The 17,847-nt window shown below is 59.6% G+C and overlaps 1 protein-coding gene across 3 annotated transcripts in view; it reads right to left on the bottom strand.

Moving 5' to 3' along the window:
* Positions 1 to 8,584: 8,584 nt before the first annotated feature.
* The window catches only part of TRIOBP (TRIO and F-actin binding protein), a 52,514-nt gene continuing 43,251 nt past the window's right edge, over positions 8,585 to 17,847 (bottom strand). For all 3 annotated transcript variants that reach the window (XM_078076598.1, XM_036102167.2, XM_078076596.1), the window contains 7 exons: positions 14,826 to 14,973; positions 13,030 to 13,132; positions 12,323 to 12,482; positions 12,122 to 12,235; positions 11,034 to 11,120; positions 10,061 to 10,224; positions 8,585 to 9,322 (listed from right to left, as the gene is read on the bottom strand). In XM_078076598.1, coding sequence (XP_077932724.1) covers positions 10,063 to 10,224; positions 11,034 to 11,120; positions 12,122 to 12,235; positions 12,323 to 12,482; positions 13,030 to 13,132; positions 14,826 to 14,973 — 774 coding nt within the window. In that variant the 3' untranslated portion in view covers positions 8,585 to 9,322; positions 10,061 to 10,062. The remainder of the gene's footprint in view (positions 9,323 to 10,060; positions 10,225 to 11,033; positions 11,121 to 12,121; positions 12,236 to 12,322; positions 12,483 to 13,029; positions 13,133 to 14,825; positions 14,974 to 17,847) is intronic.

The raw sequence follows: 17,847 nt of genomic DNA, 5'->3' as shown, positions 1-17,847 counted from the left end.
TGTGCCTGAAAGCGTGTGTGTGCTGGAGTGAGTGTGCACGTGTAAACACACACATGTGGGTGTGCATGAGATGTACGAGGGGGCGCGTGGAGGCTTTTGTGTGGATAGCTAATACATGCGTGCCCGCTCAGCATGTGTGTAAGAGAACATGAACATACACTATGAAACATGAACACAGGGGTGCCTGGGTGGCTCAGTCGTTGAGTGTCTGCCTTCGGCTCAGGTCATGATCCCAGGGTCCTGGGATCGAGCCCCGCATTGGGCTCCCTGCTCAGTGGGGAGCCTGCTTCTCCCTCTCCCTCTGCCCACCCCCTCCTCATGTTCTCTCTCTCTCTCAAATAAATAAAAATCTTTAAAAAAAAAAAAAAGAAACATGAACACAATGTAGTGATACTAAGATATTATTAAGTACTTGAAATGTGTTAATACGAGCCTTAGAAATCGGACCAGTGAACAGCTGTGAACTGTAGGGGAACTGCCTCATGCAGACCTCATGACGTCCCCGTGAGCGGCGAGGGAACTGAGGCACAGAGGGGTTAAGTGACCCGCCTGGGGTCCCGCAGGCCGTCCGCAGTCTGTCCCCAGCCCACACCCCGACCCCCGTGCTGCCCCGCCCTCCCCGCACAGCAGCCGAAGCCCCTGGTGGCAGGTGCGAGGGCCTTGTGCGCGGGCGGGGGCGCGTGTAGGACGGGCTGGGCGTGCACACGGCTGCTCACGACTGTGCGCGTCCGCTGCTCTGTGTGCGTGCGGTGACTACACGCGTGTCCAGCCTGTCCCCCCCCCACAGCCTGGAACGCCCTTCCTCCCCGCTTGTCCCCTGATCGTGCCTACTTATCTCTGGAGACCAGGCGCAGCTGTCGCCTCTGCCCGCGTCCTGCCCCGGCTCCTGGGTCAGGTGCGTCATCAGCCCCCCCAGGCGTTGTTGTCCTCAAGCAAGGTAAGGGTGTGTCCCTTCACGTCTGTGTCACTGGGTGCCGGAAACAGGCCCGACCAGGACGGTCACAGGTATGACAATAGCTGCCGCTCAGTGGGCGCGGTTGCTGTGGCAGGTGCATGCAGGAGGGGCGCCCTCCTGCCCTCACCGAACCCCAGTTATCAATCTCATCTCAGGTGCGCGGGAAACGAGGTCTCAAAGGGTCAGTGGCGGGAGCAGGGACGCGCCGAACCAGGCTCCGGCTCCGTCTTCCCCATGCCATGCTCCCTTTGGGGCTGTTTCGTTATTTTTTTTTTTAATTTTACTTATTTTTTTTTAAATTTTTTTTTTTTTTTTAAGATTTTATTTATTTGCGAGAGAGAGAATGAGAGACAGAGAGCATGAGAGGGAGGAGGGTCAGAGGGAGAAGCAGACTCCCTGCCGAGCAGGGAGCCCGATGTGGGACTCGATCCCGGGACTCCAGGATCATGACCTGAGCCGAAGGCAGTCGCTTAACCAACTGAGCCACCCAGGCGCCCCTAATTTTACTTATTTTTTTAAAGATTTATTTATTTGAGAGAGAGAGAGAGTTGGAGCAGGTGGAGGGGCAGAGGGAGAGCGAGAATCTCAAGCAGACTCCCTGCTGAGCACAGAGCCCACCGTGGGACTCGATCCCCCGGCCCTGAGATCAGGACCTGAGCTGAAACCGAGTCGGACGCTTAGCCGGCTGAGCCACCCAGGCACCCCAACTTTTACTGATTTTGGAATAGATGTCATATGCTCCGAGAAACAATTCAGGATCTATGAAAGCCTATAATCCCGAAGTAAGGGTCCCTCCGCCTTTGTCCCCCAGCCTTCCCGCCCCCTCCCCGAGGCAACCACTGGGCCAGTCTCTTGTATGTCTGGGGCCCCCTTCCCAGTGGGTTTGCTCACCTTGTGTGCGTGTCACCCCCCCCGCCGAGGTTTATAAACGTATATAAGCACATAAGCCAATGTGTGCCTCCACTTCCCTTCTCACAGCGTGCGGCATCCCACAGCTGGCGGGGCCCCCGGCTCCGTTTCCCGCACGATTCCCGGTGGAGATCTGTCCGAGTCAGCACGCCGCTGCCTCGCTGCCTCGTAACCGCGTGGCTCGCGTGCGGTGACTTTATTTAAACACGGCCTACCTCCAGTGCAGCACTGCGTGTTCTTGTGTAGACACAGGCGGCCACTGAACGCGTGAGGGAAGAGGTGACAGAGCGCACGACGTTGGGGCCCGAGTCCCAGGGGACCCCGGGCATGGGGTGGAGGCAACTGCTCCCTGACTCCCTAAGGACACGGGAGGACGTGAGGACCCGCCGGAGGCCAGGGGATCGCAGCTAGGCCCCCCCCTCCCCCCAGTGCTGCAGTGTCACCTGCTGGTGAAGGGCGGCCACCGTTTGGTGTCACTCGGCCAGCACAGCCAGCTGTCCCACTCCGCGGGGGGCCGCGCTCTGGAGAGGCCTTGACTCAGGGCCCGGGGCCAGCGGGCCGTCAAGCCAGGACTCAGGCCCGGTGACCATCTTTGGGAGGCAGGCCCCTCGCCTTGCGCTGGTAGAGGGGATGGAGCCCCGGGGACGGCGCCCGCCTTAAGGAGCGGCAGGGGAGCTTGGAGAAGGCAACCGGCTGCATGGAGGGCGCCCGAGCCGGGTGGGCCGGCATGGGAGTGGAGGTCTAGGCGGGGAGCAAGAGCTGCAGGAGCTTCGGCACCATCCGTGGCACCTGGGGCGAGGGACACTTACTCCGGAGCTGCAGGATGGCGGGGGCATGAGGGCCGGCCACTGACGCGGGCACCGTTGGAACACCCTCCAGCCTTCCCGGCCCCCGGGGGACAAAGCTCTTGCTCTGCTTTACTAGGGAAGTCATCCAGGTCAGCCCAGCAGAGGCGCACCCAGACCCGTCCTCACACCTACACCCAAGTAGGGGACCCAGAACACCGGGGGTCCGGGCAGTCTCCAACGAGAAGACCCCGGTCGGCTCGGGCAGCCCCCCGCCCCGTGCAGCGAGACCCGCAGGCCCGACCAGCTCTGTGAGCGGGTGACTCGCTTTGCTGCTCTGAGTCCCGGTCCTCTCCACTGGAAAGTGGGGACGGTCGTGCACCTCCCTCGCTGGGCTGTTCTGGAGACAAAAAGAGATCATGAAGGCAGGATGTTTGTTCCAGGGCTGGGCACACGGTGAGGGCCCAACCGAAGGCGGCTGTTACCACTGTGGGGGGAGCGTGTGAGGCAGGAGATTTGGGGGCTGGAGACAGATGTGCCAAGAGGTGAGCCACTGAATTATTGAGCTTGGTGAGTCATGTCCCCCTTCTGAGCCTGTTTCCTCTGTAAAATGGGGACAGCAGTAGGTACTTCAAAGAGTTATTGTGAGCGTGAACAGGGATGCTGTCCGGAATGTTTGCGGAGCCCGCCCTCCCTGCCTCTGCCTCCGAGCCTGCAGGGCCCTCGTAAAGTCCAGACGGGACGCTGGGATGACAGGGATGACTCAGAGTTCCGCCCCGGCCCTTTGAGGTACCAGAAGCCGCCATCAGCTCCCGGCCCCTCAGGCTGGCTGCCAGGCTTCCCAGTTGGTTTATGAGGAGACCCAGCCCGTCGCCACTTGGTGTGCCGGGGAGGCTGAGGCCGTGGCTGTGCCCTGCCTAGAGGGCGCCCGGCTGGGTAGTCACTTGCTTCCGGTCAGTCGGTCAGTCAGTCAGTCAACACACATGCATCGGCCGAGACCCCATGTGTTCTGTGCAGGGCCCTGGGGAAACCGAGGAGAATCAGAGCTGGTCCCTGGCCTCAGGGGTCTCATAGTCTGGGAGAGCCCTACGGAAAGAACATGTCAAGTGGAGAAGCTGTGGAAGCCAGAGCAGCCGTTCAGCCCCATCTGGGTGGGGTATCTGGGAGGGCTTCCCGGAGGTGGCAGATGATGACTGATCTGAGTCCTGACTCTACCAGGGGAGGGGCAGGGAGTGGGCAGGTACGTGTGGAGGAGAGCAGTGAGGACAGCCGGGTGCGCGGCTGGGCACCCTCGGGAGATGGAGGCGGCTTCTTGGGGAAGCCTGGAGCCCAAAGGGGCCGAGAAAGGCGCTGGGGCAGGCTGAGGGGCTCCCGTGCCAAGGCCTGGGGAGGCCGTCGTGGGGGGAAGCAACAGCCAGCCAGCTCCCTGTTTTAGGAAGCCCGCGCTGGTGGGGTGCGGATGGCACAGGAGGGGAAGAACCAGAGGCTGGGGACCAGGGAAGGGGATGAGCAAGGACAAGCAGCTGCAGCTGGGAGCCGGGCTCAGTGCGGAGGAAGAGTCAGGTGCTACCCACTGGCCAGGCTGGACTCCCCCCAGGCCGCCCGCCGTCCAGATGGTGCAAGGCGAGCTGTTGGGAGCTCCTTAACAGGACACTCTTCGAGAGGATCTTTTGCACTGAAGGGTCTGGCCTTGTACCCGGCAACACATCCTGCCTTGAAGAAAGCCCTCAGGAAGCCCTGAAAAGCGACAGGTGGGAACCGGCCAAAACGGAAGGAAGAGGTCTGGATTCTCACGGGCCTTGGAATTGGGGTTTGGACCGAGTTTAGCCAGACCTCCTGGGGAGGGCAGGGGAAGGGGCATCCAGCTGACTTCTAATAACCACAAAATAATAGCTGCTGTTTTTGAATTACCCACTGTATTCCGGGCCCTGGGCCCTGCATTTTCCTGTTGTTCCGGCGAATCCGTACCGATAACCGCGGCCGCGTGAGAGCCCTAGGCAACATTTGTGTTGGGCTGCGAGGCCCTGGCCCCCTGCTCAGCCTTTTATACGTATCAGCTCATCTCGGATCGTCACACAGTTCTGTGGGGTATGCACTACTATCCCCAACCTGCAGGTGAGGAAACCGAGGCACAGAAAAGTTATAGAACTTGCCAGACGGGGCAGTGCTAGGAGTAAGGAGGCCATGGCGCCTGGCTGCCGATGGATGGGGGTGGATGGGGGCCCGGACTGAGATCTCACTCCTGCCTCCCGCAGGCCTGCGCCGGCTTAGGGAGGCACGTCCAGGCTCGGAGCAGGGGCAGTTGGGAGAAGAGGGAGGATGGGAGTGTGGGGGGGGGGGTCTGCATCAGTAGCGCTTCCTGAGGGGGCCACTGTGGGGTGACACTGTCCCGCTGGAGCAGCGGCAGGTCCTTGGGGCTGAGTGTGGCTGGGGGTCTCCGGGCCCTGAATGCGGTGGGGGCTGGGTGACTGGAGCTCCATAAAGGGAGGCAGAGTCTGACTCGTTGGTGTCAAGGAAGTGACAAAACTCTGTCCTCCCCGACAGCACCCCGTACCCCACACAGCTGCCTACCTCCTGTGGCCCGACAAAAATCAGTGGCCTCTTTGTGGGCCTTTACTTCCAGCCCCCGTTGGCCACTCCCTTCTGGAAGCATTCGCGCGCTCCGGCTGCTGTGGACCTACCTTCTGCTCCTCCGGGAGTCCTGTCCTCCGCTCTGCCCCCCTGCTACATCCCACCCCCTCGGCCAGCCCGCAGCCTTCACTAGCCTCCATACGCGGAGGATACCCACACCCTCGTCTTCACCCAGACCTCTGTCCTGAGCCAGGGCACTGCCCGCCTAAAACGCCCCTGTGGCTCCCCACTGGGTTAAGAATGAAGTTAGAGCTTGGACCCATGGTCCCCACTGTCCTTACAGATCAGATTCTAGCTCCGGCCTATCCCTCTGGGCTCATTTCGGATCCCTCTATGCATCTCTCTAGCCAAACCCACCTGCCCTGTGCCTGAATGGGCTTCACTTTCCTAAGTGCCTTTGAACATGATGTCCCCCCGACCTGGAATACGCTCTCTGCTCTGCTAGCCTAGCTAGTTCCTGCTCAGCTCCAGCACCCCCTCCTCTAAGAAGCCTCCCCTGACCTCTCAGGCCAGGTCTGCTGCATCCTCTGTGCGAATTGCGGCTCCCTGTAACTAACCGAAGAACAGCAGGTGGGAGGGAAGACAAAGCCTTGACAGCGGCCTTGAGACTGAGGCTGCTCAGGTCTGGAGTTCCTGAGAAAGGTCTGGGCTGGAGACAGACAAAAGCCAAGGATGAGCCGTCAAGGTTGTCACAGAACAGGTAGAAGGCGGCACAACTGGGGACAGACGCCGGGGACCTCCACAATTACAGGGCTGCGTGGAAGAACAGAACTCTAAGGAGACGGAGAAGTAGGAGCTGGAGAGGGAGGGGGAGAAGCAGGAGCAGGGAAGAAAGATGGCGCCCAATGAACCACTTCCAGCATTCATGCCCTGGTGCTGGCCTCTCCCCTTGAATCTGGGCTGGCCCTGTGACTTTTTTTTTTTTTTTTGAGAGAGAGAGAGAAAGAGAGCACAAGCAGGGGGAACGGCAGAGGGAGAGGGAGAAGCAGACTCCCCACTGAGCAGGACCTCGGGATCTGACCTGAGCCGAAGGCAGACGCTTAACTGACTCAGCCACCCAGGCGCCCCCCTCTGACTTGTCTTTGGCTAATGTGATAGAATGTGGTAGACATGATACCACAACGCTTCCAAGCCTCAGTCATAAGAAGTTTGTAGACTGCACCTGGGTCTCTTGAAACTCTCTCTTAGGGAAGTCAACTACCATGTAAGTCAGACTACAGACTGCCCTGAGGCCGCCATGCTGTGGGGAAGCCCAAGCTAGGCACGTGAGGTGGCCACGTGGAGAAAGAGAGAGAGCTGTCCGGCGCCCCCCTCCCCCCACCAGCTGTCACAGCCACCCAGCTGAGGCCGCAGACCTATGAGTGAAGAGGCCATCTTGGATGTCCAACCCAACAGAGCCTTCAGATGACTCCGGTCCAGCCACCACTTGACAGCAACTGCAAAAAAGACACCATGAGAACTGCCCAGTTGAGCCTAGGCCATCCACAGGACCATGAGTGATCATAAAAAAGCTTGTTCTAAGCCATGAGGTCTGTGGTAATTGGTTAAACCACAGTAGATCATTGAAACAGTTGGTAATTTGTACCTGAACAGCCCTCCGGGATAGACATCATTGTCCCCATTTAACAGATGGGGAAACAAAGCCCGGAGAGGGATGTGACTCAGTGAGGTTCATGTAGCCAGCTGGAGGCAGCAGTTGGGGTTCGAACCCGGGCAGGTTTGTCTGGTACCTCAGCCTCTGCTCTTTCCACAGCACATGCCTGGCTGCCTGAGACCACACCTTGCAGCCCCATCACATGGTTTGGTCCAAATTCCCGGTGTGACAGGTCACTGGGTTTTCCCCAGGGCAGATCACCTGGGCACCCGCTGGAACCCCAGCTTTTCCACCACAGACATGATTCATGCACAGATTGTTAAGTGTACAGCAGGGGACATTTTAACTGCCTACACACCCCTGTGACCACTACCCAGATCAAGATCTAGAACATTTCCAGCACCCCAGAAACTTCCCCTGTGCTCACTGCTAGCCCATGTCTGCCCCTGCCCCGGCCCAGAGGTCCCCACTGTTCTGATGCCCACCCCCACAGTGACAGATTGGCCTGTTCTTCTTCACATAAATGCACTCGTATAGCGTATGCTCTTTTATGTCTTCTTTTACTCAACATTATCTGGAGGATTTATCCATGTTTTTTGTGTGGAGCAGTCGTTCCTTCCTATTACCGTGTAGGATGCTGAGGTATGAATATCCCACAATCTACTCATTCATTCGGACGTTTGCAGCCCCCCACCCCCACTCAAGACATCCCCCCGCATCTCACTGACTGGAACTGCCTCCCAGGCCCATTCCTAAACCCATCACTGGCCAGGGAAGGGGTACATTTTCCCCACAAGCCTACAAAGTTGCTCCCCTGCGGGCCTTTCCCTGAACACACTGGGGATGTTTATAGGGCATTTGCTCATGCTGTTCCCTCACTTGAAATGCCCTTCCTGATTTTTCTATCTGGAAAAGGCCTATTTCAAAGTCACCTCCAAAAGCCCTCTTCTACCCACAGGCTGGGTGGGGTCTCCTCTGGGTGCCTCCGGCCTCTGAGACCCCACAGCGTCTGGGACCCCACCTGTTTTTGTGGCCTCGGTGGGGGCAGGGCCAGTCAGTCCTTGATCAGCTCCCCCAGTACCCGGGCCGGACTGATGGGAAAGCCTGTGGGGGGTGAGGCTGGCTCACTCGTCATCCCATCTTGGCCATAGCCCTGCAGATCGGACCGCCCGCGCTGGGCTTGCAGTCGCTCACGAGCAGGACCAGGGTTCAGCAGAGCACAACCAGCCAGCTGGGGGATGAGGCCTCCAGCCTGGTGGGCCTGGGGTGGCCACGTCCACCAGGGCTGGACATGATCTCTGGGCACAGCCTCAATATAGGACTGGGGCCGAAAGGCACCCATTTGACGGGGAAGCAAACGAAGGCTTAAGAGAGGGGGCGTGGCTTGCCCAAGGTCATCAGGGGCAGAGCTTCAGCTCCTGTCCTTCCTCCGAGGCCTGGGCCTAGGGCCCACTTCAGGCCTTCTCAGACTTGGAGACGACATGAATCACTGGGGGATCTGGACTTGTACTTCTAACCAGCTCCCTGGTGACCCTGCTGCGGCTGCTGGTCGGCAAACCCCACGTGGTGCTGCAAAGCTGTCACCGGCCGGCCGGACTAGATTCTCGCCTCCCTTTCCCTTCAGGAAGGGTGCGGTGCTGGGGGGGGCGTGGGTGGTGAGGCCCCAACCTCCACAACCCACCCTGCCCCAGCCATTCTGGACACCAGAGCTGCGGGAACATTTTATTAAGTTAAGAAGGCTCATGGAGCAGGAGAGGAGCCTTCATGGCGCGGCTCCAGATTTTCCACGTCCAGCACCCCCTCGGAGGAGGAGGAGGTGAGGCCTTAGGGACAGCTGCCGGCTCCCTCTGCCCGTCTGTCCCTCTGTCCAGAGTCCCAAGGTGTGGGTCGCCTCAGGGCAGGAAGTAGTTAGTGGGAGGTAGGGAAGGAAGAGGGTGGCTGGCTCCCCGCCTCTCCCACCAGAGTCCACCCTGCCCCGGCTGCTGCTGGGCCTCTGCTAGACCCCTGGGGCAGGGCCACGGGCCCAGAAGCCCGAGCAGGGGGCTAGGGCCAGAGGGGGAGCCCGTGATGGAGGCACATGGCCACCAGGAATTGCTTTCTTCAAAGTATAAAGTGTTTTTGGGGAAAAAAAAAAGGGGGGGGAGAAAATCTATATAAAAATCTCTTCACATATAAAATCCTGAAGAAGGTGCAAGGTAAGACCCAGTGCGAGGGGCGCGCTCAGATACGCAGAGTGTGTGTGTGTGTGTGTGTGTGCATACGTGTGTGTGTGTGTGTGTGTGTGCGTGCGTGTGTGTGTGTCTGTGTGTGGTGGGTATGAGTGCACGTGCGGCCCACAGAGGGTGGGGAGAAAGCTTGGCTTCTGACTTCCATCCAGCAGGAAGGAGGGCGACTGACTGGCCCCCTCAGGCCGGGGGACGGTCTGCCGCGGGGCTGGGCCACCAGGACCTGGAAGACAAGAGTCGGGGAGCTGCGCGCTTAGGCCAGGCAAGGGTGGCCCGGAAGGCTGGGCCAGACCTGCGCCTGCTCCTCCGGGCTCCTCCCCACATAGCCTGGCCCCCAGGGTGGCCTCTCCCGACTGCCTCAGGCAGTCCCCAAGGATCAGTCCGAAAGCAGCAGCCCCTGGCGGATGGGGCGTTAGGAGAGGTAGCATCGGAACGCTCTGAAGCCTGGGAAATCAGACTAAGTCAGGGGGCCAAGCTCCACCCGGGATGTCAGAGGCGTGGAACTCGGGGGAAGGAATGCTGTCACTGATCAGTGACCCGCGCCATGCTGCCAGCTTGGAAGGTGGGGCAGGCACGCTGGACCTGCAAGGGCACGGGGGGTCCTGACGAGGGGTGTGGGCTCATCAGCCTGCAGGTGGGGCGCGGCGTTAAGTGCCTGCTGTCAGGGGGCGCACGTGGCAATCATCGGGCCCTGAACTGCGCCCCCCCACCTCTGAAGACACGCGCTCAGGTTTACAAAGCAGCCTCTGGCTGAGTCTGACCCACCGACAGCCCCCCACCCCATGTGGCTAGTGTCGTTGTCCCCGTTTACAGAAAGGGAAACAGAAGCCATGAGAAGGGAGCGTCCCGGATGAGGTGGCACCATGAGTCGGGTGTGGGTGAGCCTTGAGCTCACCTCCCCAGGCCCAGTGCCCCACCAGGCCTCAGCCCTGCTCGGCCCTGCCCACCCCGTGGCTCTCACCTCTACTCGGCCAGGCTGTTGCGCATGGCTTCCTTCTCCTGCAGGGCAGCCACGGCGAGACGCAGGTGCTCCTTCAGCTGCTCGATCTCCCGCTCCGACCGGGTCTTGATGTGGTTCAGCTCCACATACACATCCTGGTACTTCCCCGAGGTGAAGCGCTTGTCCTGGGAGGGCGCAGGAGAGCCGTGAGGGCATGGAGGCCCCCTTCCTGGCCCTGCCGACCCGGCCCATCCCCACCATGCTCCCTGCCGGCCGGCACAAAGCCGCCAGGCCCCTCCATGGCCTAGTGGCCCGTCCTTCCCGGTGGCCCCTCGGCATCCCCGGGCCTAGGTGCACCCTCCCAGCATGGCCCAGTGATGGCTTCCAGCATCGTTTTCGTCCCTCAAGACGGGAGCTGAGGCTCAGGGAGGGGAAGCTTTTGTCTAAGACCACTTGGCAGTGAGTGGCCAGGGCACGAACCAGGTCAGCCTGGCCCGGGGCTGGGGCCCCTTCTGTGAGTCTGACTCACACATCTTCACGGAGCCACCAACACACGGGGGTGCCAAACACACAGGGACATAGCATGGGGCAGGCCGCAGACTCACAACCCTGGGCCCAAATCCTGGCCCTCCCCACCGCCGGCCGCACGGCTCACTCCTCATTGGAACGCGGGCGCCCCTTCACGGGACCTCGGGCCTTTTTTGTTCACAGCTGTCTCCCCAGCACCGAGCACAGTGCCCAGCATACAGCAGGTGCTCAATAAGTATTTGCTGACTAAATAAAGCAAGTGTGGCCGTGGGCAAGTCACTCACGCTCTCTTAGCCTCAGTGTCTTTGTCTGTAAATAGGGACAAGGACACCTACGAGGGAGAGATGCGAGGAGGGCCACGAATGAGGAGGTGAGGAGGGGGCTGGCACAGAGCGGGTGCTCATGGGATGGGGCACTGAGGCGCGTCCAGAGGCTCCCTGCCCACGAGCTCCGAGGCAGACCCTACCTGCTGCAGCATCTGAAGCTCATCCCGGAGACACTGCACCTCCTTCTTCAGGTACTGGAGCTCATTCTCCTTCACTCGAAGCAACACCTAGGGTCACGGGCGCCGGGCTGACCCAGGGCCACGGCACCGTGCAGGCCGGCGTCTCTCTGCTTCAGGCCCCGGACTGTAACTCCCAACCTGCACCGGGACCCACCACACCCCAGGGCCGGGCTCCTCCAGGAAGCCCTGGTTTCTTCTGGCTCTCTCACCTCTGTCCACACAGTGAGTGGGTGTCTCACGACCACCTCTGCTGCTGTCCCAACACAGCACCCGGCCCTCAACGTGAGGGCACAGAGGGTGACCTCCAGGGAGCCAGAGAGTGCGGGCCTCCCTACGAAACACCTCATGAACCCCTCCCCAAAGTCTGAGCTGCAGGGCTTGCTATTCTGACTTGACCAAATCAGAGACAGGTTCGGCCAGGACTGGGGAGGCTTAAAAGCTTCGACTCTGGAGCCAGACTGCCAGGTTCAAACCCCAACTCCTGCGCTGACTAGCCGCGAGACCTCAGGCAAGGTACCTGACCTCCCTGCGTCTCAGTGTCCTCATCTGTAAACAGGGACGGGAAACAATATCTACCTCGTCGGATTGTCACGGGGATTCAACGAGTTAACTTACAGACATTCCAGACACAGAGTAAAGCCGTATACAAATTTTCATAAAATAAAATCAAGTAAAATAAAATAAAATAAAATAAAATAAAATACTAGGGGATCGGGGATCACACACATTTTCTCACTCCAACTTTCCCCAGTAAGGGGGATGCTAGCCTCCTTTTACCAAGGAGCTCCTGGGGCTCAGAATGGTGGGGTGACTTGCCATGGTCACCCAGCAGCTAGGTGGCAGGCCCCTGATGGGAGGGCTGGTCTCTGGCGGTAGGGCTTTGTCCCAGGTGCCCATCCCAGCTGCGCTGGCTTCTCCCCCTCTGGGGCCCGGCCCCACCGAGCGGTGCCATTCCCTGCCGCAGGGCACACCCAGCCCGTCGGGGTGCAGAGCAGCAGCCAGGCTGCCTGGCACCGGGGTGGGGGGGGTTGGGGGGGGTGGGCGCTCACCTCCAGCTCACAGGAGCTCCGCTGGCTGCCGCGCCCACAGCCGTCACCCACGCCCTGCGAGGCAATGAAGCCACGCAGCCGGTCGATCTCCTCTGACAGGCGGGCGTGCAGCTCCTGGGAGGCCCGGGACGGTCAGCGCGCGGACGAAGGACCGCTGCGCCCGGGGCCCCCGCCCCCGCCCCCGCCCCGGGCCGCGCTCACCTGGTTGTGGCGCAGCAGCTCCTGGCCCTCCTGCTGGCAGCGCCGCAGCGTGTGTTCCCGCTCCTCGGCCTGCCGCGTCAGGGCGCCGATCTCCAGGCACTTCTGCGAGTACTGCTCCGACAGCACCTGCAGCTCCCGCTTCAGCGCCGCCACGTCTGACCTGTCCGGGGCAGGGGCGGGCACGGATGGCGGGGCGCTCGGCTCGGGGGAGGCTCAAAGCAGCTCAGGACTCCAGGTTCCTGCTCTGCTTCTGCCTTCAGCCCACTGGGGGGGCTGTGAACTGGTGACAGCCTCTTAGGGCTGCGGGTGACGCCTCGATGAGGTGGGGGTTAAGCTTCCAAGGCCTCTAGAGCCCTAACAGTCCAGAGCTGTCCTCTGCGGTGGGGACACCTACTGGCCAAGGGTGGTACTGCAGCCCAGCTCTAGGGGACACGAACCAGGGGAGGCCGCAGAGGCTGAGACCAGCTGGACAAGAAGGGGCCTAAAGGACTATCTATGTGGATTGGCATGGGGGTCTGGCTGAGGGCCCCCTGCCTCTGTCCCCTGTGCCCGGTGACTGGGTCGGGAGTCTCAGCTGGGGGCAAAGTGTTGTATCCTCTGCCAAGGGACCTCAGCACAGGTTCCTGCCTCATGAACACCAGGGTGGGCAGCCCCTCGCTCAGAATGAGGCCCAGCCCACAGACCCCAGAGTCCAGGTGCCATCTTACTGGTGCTGCTTGCGAAGGCCATCGGGGCCCTGTGGGAGACTCCGTGTCTTGCTCAGTTCCCGGCTCAGCTCCTCCTGGTAGGCCTTCTTCATGGCTTCGATGGCTAGAAGCAGGGCAGAGGCATGAGGGGAGCTTGGGGAGGGGTCAGCAGCAGTAGGCTCCACCTCCCCCAAGACCCCACATGCACCACACAGACAGAAGCTAAGAGCACCGGACCGGGCTGTCTCAGGAACTGCATGGCTTTAGGGAAGTTGCTCGACCTCTCTGAGCCTATCAAGGGAGGATACCAATCCCTGTCTGCTGGGGTGGGACAGTGCTGGGCAGACACCTCAGGACCTGACCTCTTGTCAGTGACATCCAGGTGGGACCCCACACAGCCCACCACCCCTGCAGAGCCTGGATGGTTCCTTCACAAGGCCAAGCTCCCTGGCCCAGCCCGCTGATCGTACCCAGTGCAGGGACTGCAGCTGGTACAAATCTGTGCGACTTTTCACAGGGGAGTTAACCCCTCTGTGCCTCGGGTCCCTTGTTGGAAAGCAGGGAGAACAACAGCCACCTTCTGTTGCGGGTTATTGGAAGACCTGTGTAGAGCATTTAGAGCACTGCCTGGCCCAGAGTAGATGTGCAGAGAGACTCCGCTGGCTTATCTTCCAGACTGTGAGCAACCAAGGACCAAGTGTTTTCACACTCACACAGGGTGGTTGGGAGGATTAAACAAGCTGTCGTCCACAATCTTATCCATAATTCTAAAATCCAAAGGCTCACAACACTGGAAGTTTTTCATAACTTTCGGTGGCAATCCCTGACCTGAACAGATGCAAGGCTATCTGCGGTCAGTCGTAGCCCACTTGAGCATAACTCCGAGAAGTTTCACCATGAAAGTCTCAGCGCTATATTTCAGGGAAGAGCCCAGACTGCTGGGAAGGGTATCTAATAGGTGTACTAGGTTATCTTCCTAAAATGCAGGACACACTGGCTCCAGGGTTTGGGATGAGGGGCCGTAGGCTTGCGTGCGTGAAGCATGTGACACAGCGCTGGCAGGTGGGAAGTTCTAGATCAAGTGACTTCTCTCATCATTCCTATGATTCTGCAAACCCCATGAGGGTGCTTAGGATGTGCCAGGCCCACACGGGAGCTGCGCAGGGCACACAGGGAGGGAGGGAGATGTCGGACATCTCGGGCGTTCCTGTTTCTGGCTTGGGAGAGCAGAGGGTGGACTTCAGGGACCGGCTCTGCAGTCAGGGTGCTCTGAGCTCCAACTCCGGCTCTGCCATCTCCAAGCTGTGCCGTCTGGGACAAGTCACTAACCTCTCTGAGCCCCAGTTCCTCATCTGTGAAATGGGGTCCCTCCATCGGGCACTGCAAAGAGCTAAGGGTGCTTGTGCGGGGAACGGGGCTTAGCAACAGCTCACAGCTTTGCTCCGGCCCTCCCCAGGGTCTGGCCCTTCCCCCCACCAACCCCCGGTCCGCAGCTGAGCAGTCTCTACCCAGCAAATGGTGCACACATGGGCATGGAGTTGGAGCTCAGTGCGTGCGTGCGCCTTGGGGTGAGATCCCCAGTGGCTGCTGGCCCCTGAGGGAGAGGAGTCACAACCCAGGAGGACATGGGGGTTGGGGGGGGGGCTTTTATTGCCTCAGTTTCCCCTTCTCATGTTGGAAGAGGCCAGTTCTGGGGACTCCACCCCCTCCTAGACCCCTTTCCCAAGTATGGCACTGAGACCACCCCCTTATTTAAAGTCCTCCCCGATTTCAGCGAGGAGCTGCAGCGAGAGGCTCGTGGGGCCCGGGGTCCTCACCTGAGGCCGTGGCCGCCGTCTCCTCGGCCAGGAGCCACTCCTTCTCCTGCTGCAGCCGCTGCAGCTCGCGCTCGTGGTGCCTCTGCAACCCCTCCATCACCTGCTGGTGTGAGGACTCCATCTCGGCCAGGCTGCGCTCGCACGCTTCCTGCGGGCGGGAGGCCAGCTTCGTCCCGGGGCTGCCCGGACGGTGGCCCTTCTCCAGCCCCAGGCGGTGAGCCTCAGGGGCAGGCCCATCCCGGGCCGGCCATCTCTACCTCTCCTCCCTGGGGCCCCGCACCACCGACCACACCTGCCCCTGCTCCCCCAGTCCACAGACCTCACCCTGTCACTCTCCTGCTCCCAACCCTTCGGAGGCTCCTATCCAGTGGGGTCAAGTCTCTGCTCCTGTGTCTGATCCTCGTGGCCTCAGGCTGGGCCTTTCCCCACCAAGGAACTCCAGTTAGGAGAAATAATTCACGGCATGGTCACAGCTCTGAGCTGTAGCTAAGGCTAAGCCCTCTGCCTGGAACGTTCTTCTGCAACTTTCTCTTCCAGGGTAACGAACTTGGCCTGCAGTCCAGCTTAATGTCCTCCCCGCTCTATCTCTGGACAGCCTCTCCCCAGCCTCCGAAGGCTCTGGCTCTGCCAGACTGTAAGTTCTCCAAAGAGAGGGAAGACCTGATCCAGCTCGGAGCCCCCCAGGGTCCGGACCAGAGCCTAATATCTGTCAGGTGCTGAGAAAGTGAGCTGAAATTGATGACATCACAAAATAGGGCCTGTAGGCAAGACTGGCAAGTGTTTCAAAGATTGATAATAGTCGTGCTTGGGAGAGTCAGCTGCGACAGGTGCATGGGGGGGCAGCTGGGCGTTGTCATCACATTTTTAGTAACCCCCCCCATTGACCCCACAGAAAGTCACATGTGTACAAAGACTCTGGGACAGGGGTATTCCCTACAGTAAGGTTGGTAAGAGATGAAAACCGGAAACAATACCTAACAGGGGAGCCCTTAAATGATGGGATCAAGCCTTACAAAGGTCCCCAGGCAGCTGGTGAAGAACAGAGCTGCCCACGTGGACTGCCCTGGAAAGGTGTCCCAAAAGTTGACACAAGCTGGTCTCTGACAACATGTATGGTGCGATCCCACTCACGGAAACAACACAGAGCCACGCATCCGAGTCCACGCATGTCAAACACAGCGAAGGGCATGGGAAGATGCCGTGGGGGGCAGAGTAGGGGCGCCCAGAGATGCCCACGTCGTACTCCCTAGAACCTCTGAATATGTTACCTTACGTGGCAGAGGGGCATTGAGGTTGCTAATCAGCTGACCCTAAAATAGGGAGACTATCCTGAATTATCCCCTGGGCACAATGGAGTCACAGGTTCCTCAGATGTGGAAGCGGAGGCAGGAGGGCAGAGAGGGAGAAGTGGCCACAGAAGGTCAGTGATAGGGGCGCCTGGGTGGCTCAGTCGTTAAGCGTCTGCCTTTGGCTCAGGTCATGATCCCAGGGTCCTGGGATCGAGCCCCGCATCGGGCTCCCTCCTCCGCGGTAAGCTTGCTTCTTCCTCTCCCACTCCCCCTGCTGTGTTCCCTCTCTCGTTGTGTCTCTGTCAAATAAATAAATAAAACCTTAAAAAAAAAAAAAAAAGGTCAGTGATAATTCACTGTGGGAAGCGAAGGGACCAGACTTTCCACTGCAGGCTTTGCAGACGAAGGATGGGGCCAGGAGCCCAGGAATGCAGGTGGCCATAAGCCGCTGGAGAAGGCGAGGAGACAGGTCCCACCCGGAGCCCATGGAAAGGATTTGAGCCCAGCGAGACCCCAGTTAAGCTGCTCCCCTTCAAATCCAGGAGATGATACACCCATGTTATCTAAGGTTGTGGTGATTTGTTCCAACAGCAACAGGAAACTCTAGGGATGTGCTCCGAGGGTGATCAAGGTGACACCTGGGGCGGGGAGAGCAGGCAGGGGAAGAAGAGCTCATGTGTTTATTTCTAACCTTTTGATTAGATTGAATTATTTTTGAAAATGTAAACATATTTTTTATGTAATTAAATTTAAGATCATGAAAAAGGAAAAGGGAAGAGCCCTGGAGGAAATTGAAGCAGGTAAGAGTATATCCCCCATGCCATTGGGCACCTCACGGTGTGGGGGGGACTGACCCCTACCTCTCCAGCAGCGGCACCAGGGGGCTACAAGGACCAGTCTGGGGGAAGGGCCAGATGTTTTGAGTCCCAGGTCCAGGTGTTCTGAGTGGGGGGCAGGTAATGTCTGTCCCTCTGCATCTGCCCTCTGTGTCCCTCCAGTCAGAACAATAGAACATGGCTTTGGAATTCCACACACCGGGTCCTAATCCTCGCTGTACCAGAATGAACTTGAACAAGCCTCTTCCCCACTCTGAGCCTCAGTGCCCTCTTCTATAAAGCGGGCCCGTAAGACCAACTCATGAGGGTCTCTAAGATAAGCCCACCTATAGAGATGGGAGCAACATAGGGGGTGGGGACTGCTGTCCTCACAGGGCCAGATGAGGTAGGCAGACCTGGCTGCTAATAGGGGGTGCAGAGGCAGGAACCAGCCCATGAGGAAGGAGGGGCTCCTACAAGGCCAAGTGCTGCTTTCTCTGATCTATCTTCAGGAGGGCCCAAGGTGTCCAGCTGCCACCTCTGACATGGACCAAAGCAGATCAAGAAATGCCTGCTACTCCCTCTGCAATAAGTTGGGGGAAGGCCAGAGGAGGCAATGGTGGCCCCGGCAGGTGAAGCCCCAGAGCCCCCAGCTGCTGTCCTATGTCGCAAGCCCCACAAGCTGAAAGAAGGGCTCCCAGCTGGACTAAGATACCAGGCTGGGGAATCCCTCCCCAGCTGTCACCTCTCTAGGGTCCGCTGACTCCCCAGCCACCTCCTCCTGGGCCAGAGAGGGACACAGATGGCTCAGCTCCTCTTCTCTGGTGCTCACCACCTCTGCGGCCCCTCCTGCACCCGTCTTCGGCTCTGTTTCCTTATCATTCCCTTCTCACCTCCACCCCCCCAATTCCATTTGCA

Source organism: Halichoerus grypus, chromosome 6, assembly GCF_964656455.1.
Source record: "Halichoerus grypus chromosome 6, mHalGry1.hap1.1, whole genome shotgun sequence".
Lineage (NCBI taxonomy): Eukaryota > Metazoa > Chordata > Mammalia > Carnivora > Phocidae > Halichoerus > Halichoerus grypus.
The sequence above is the reverse complement of the archived record's forward strand: the minus strand, read 5'-3'. Positions and strand labels throughout refer to the sequence as shown.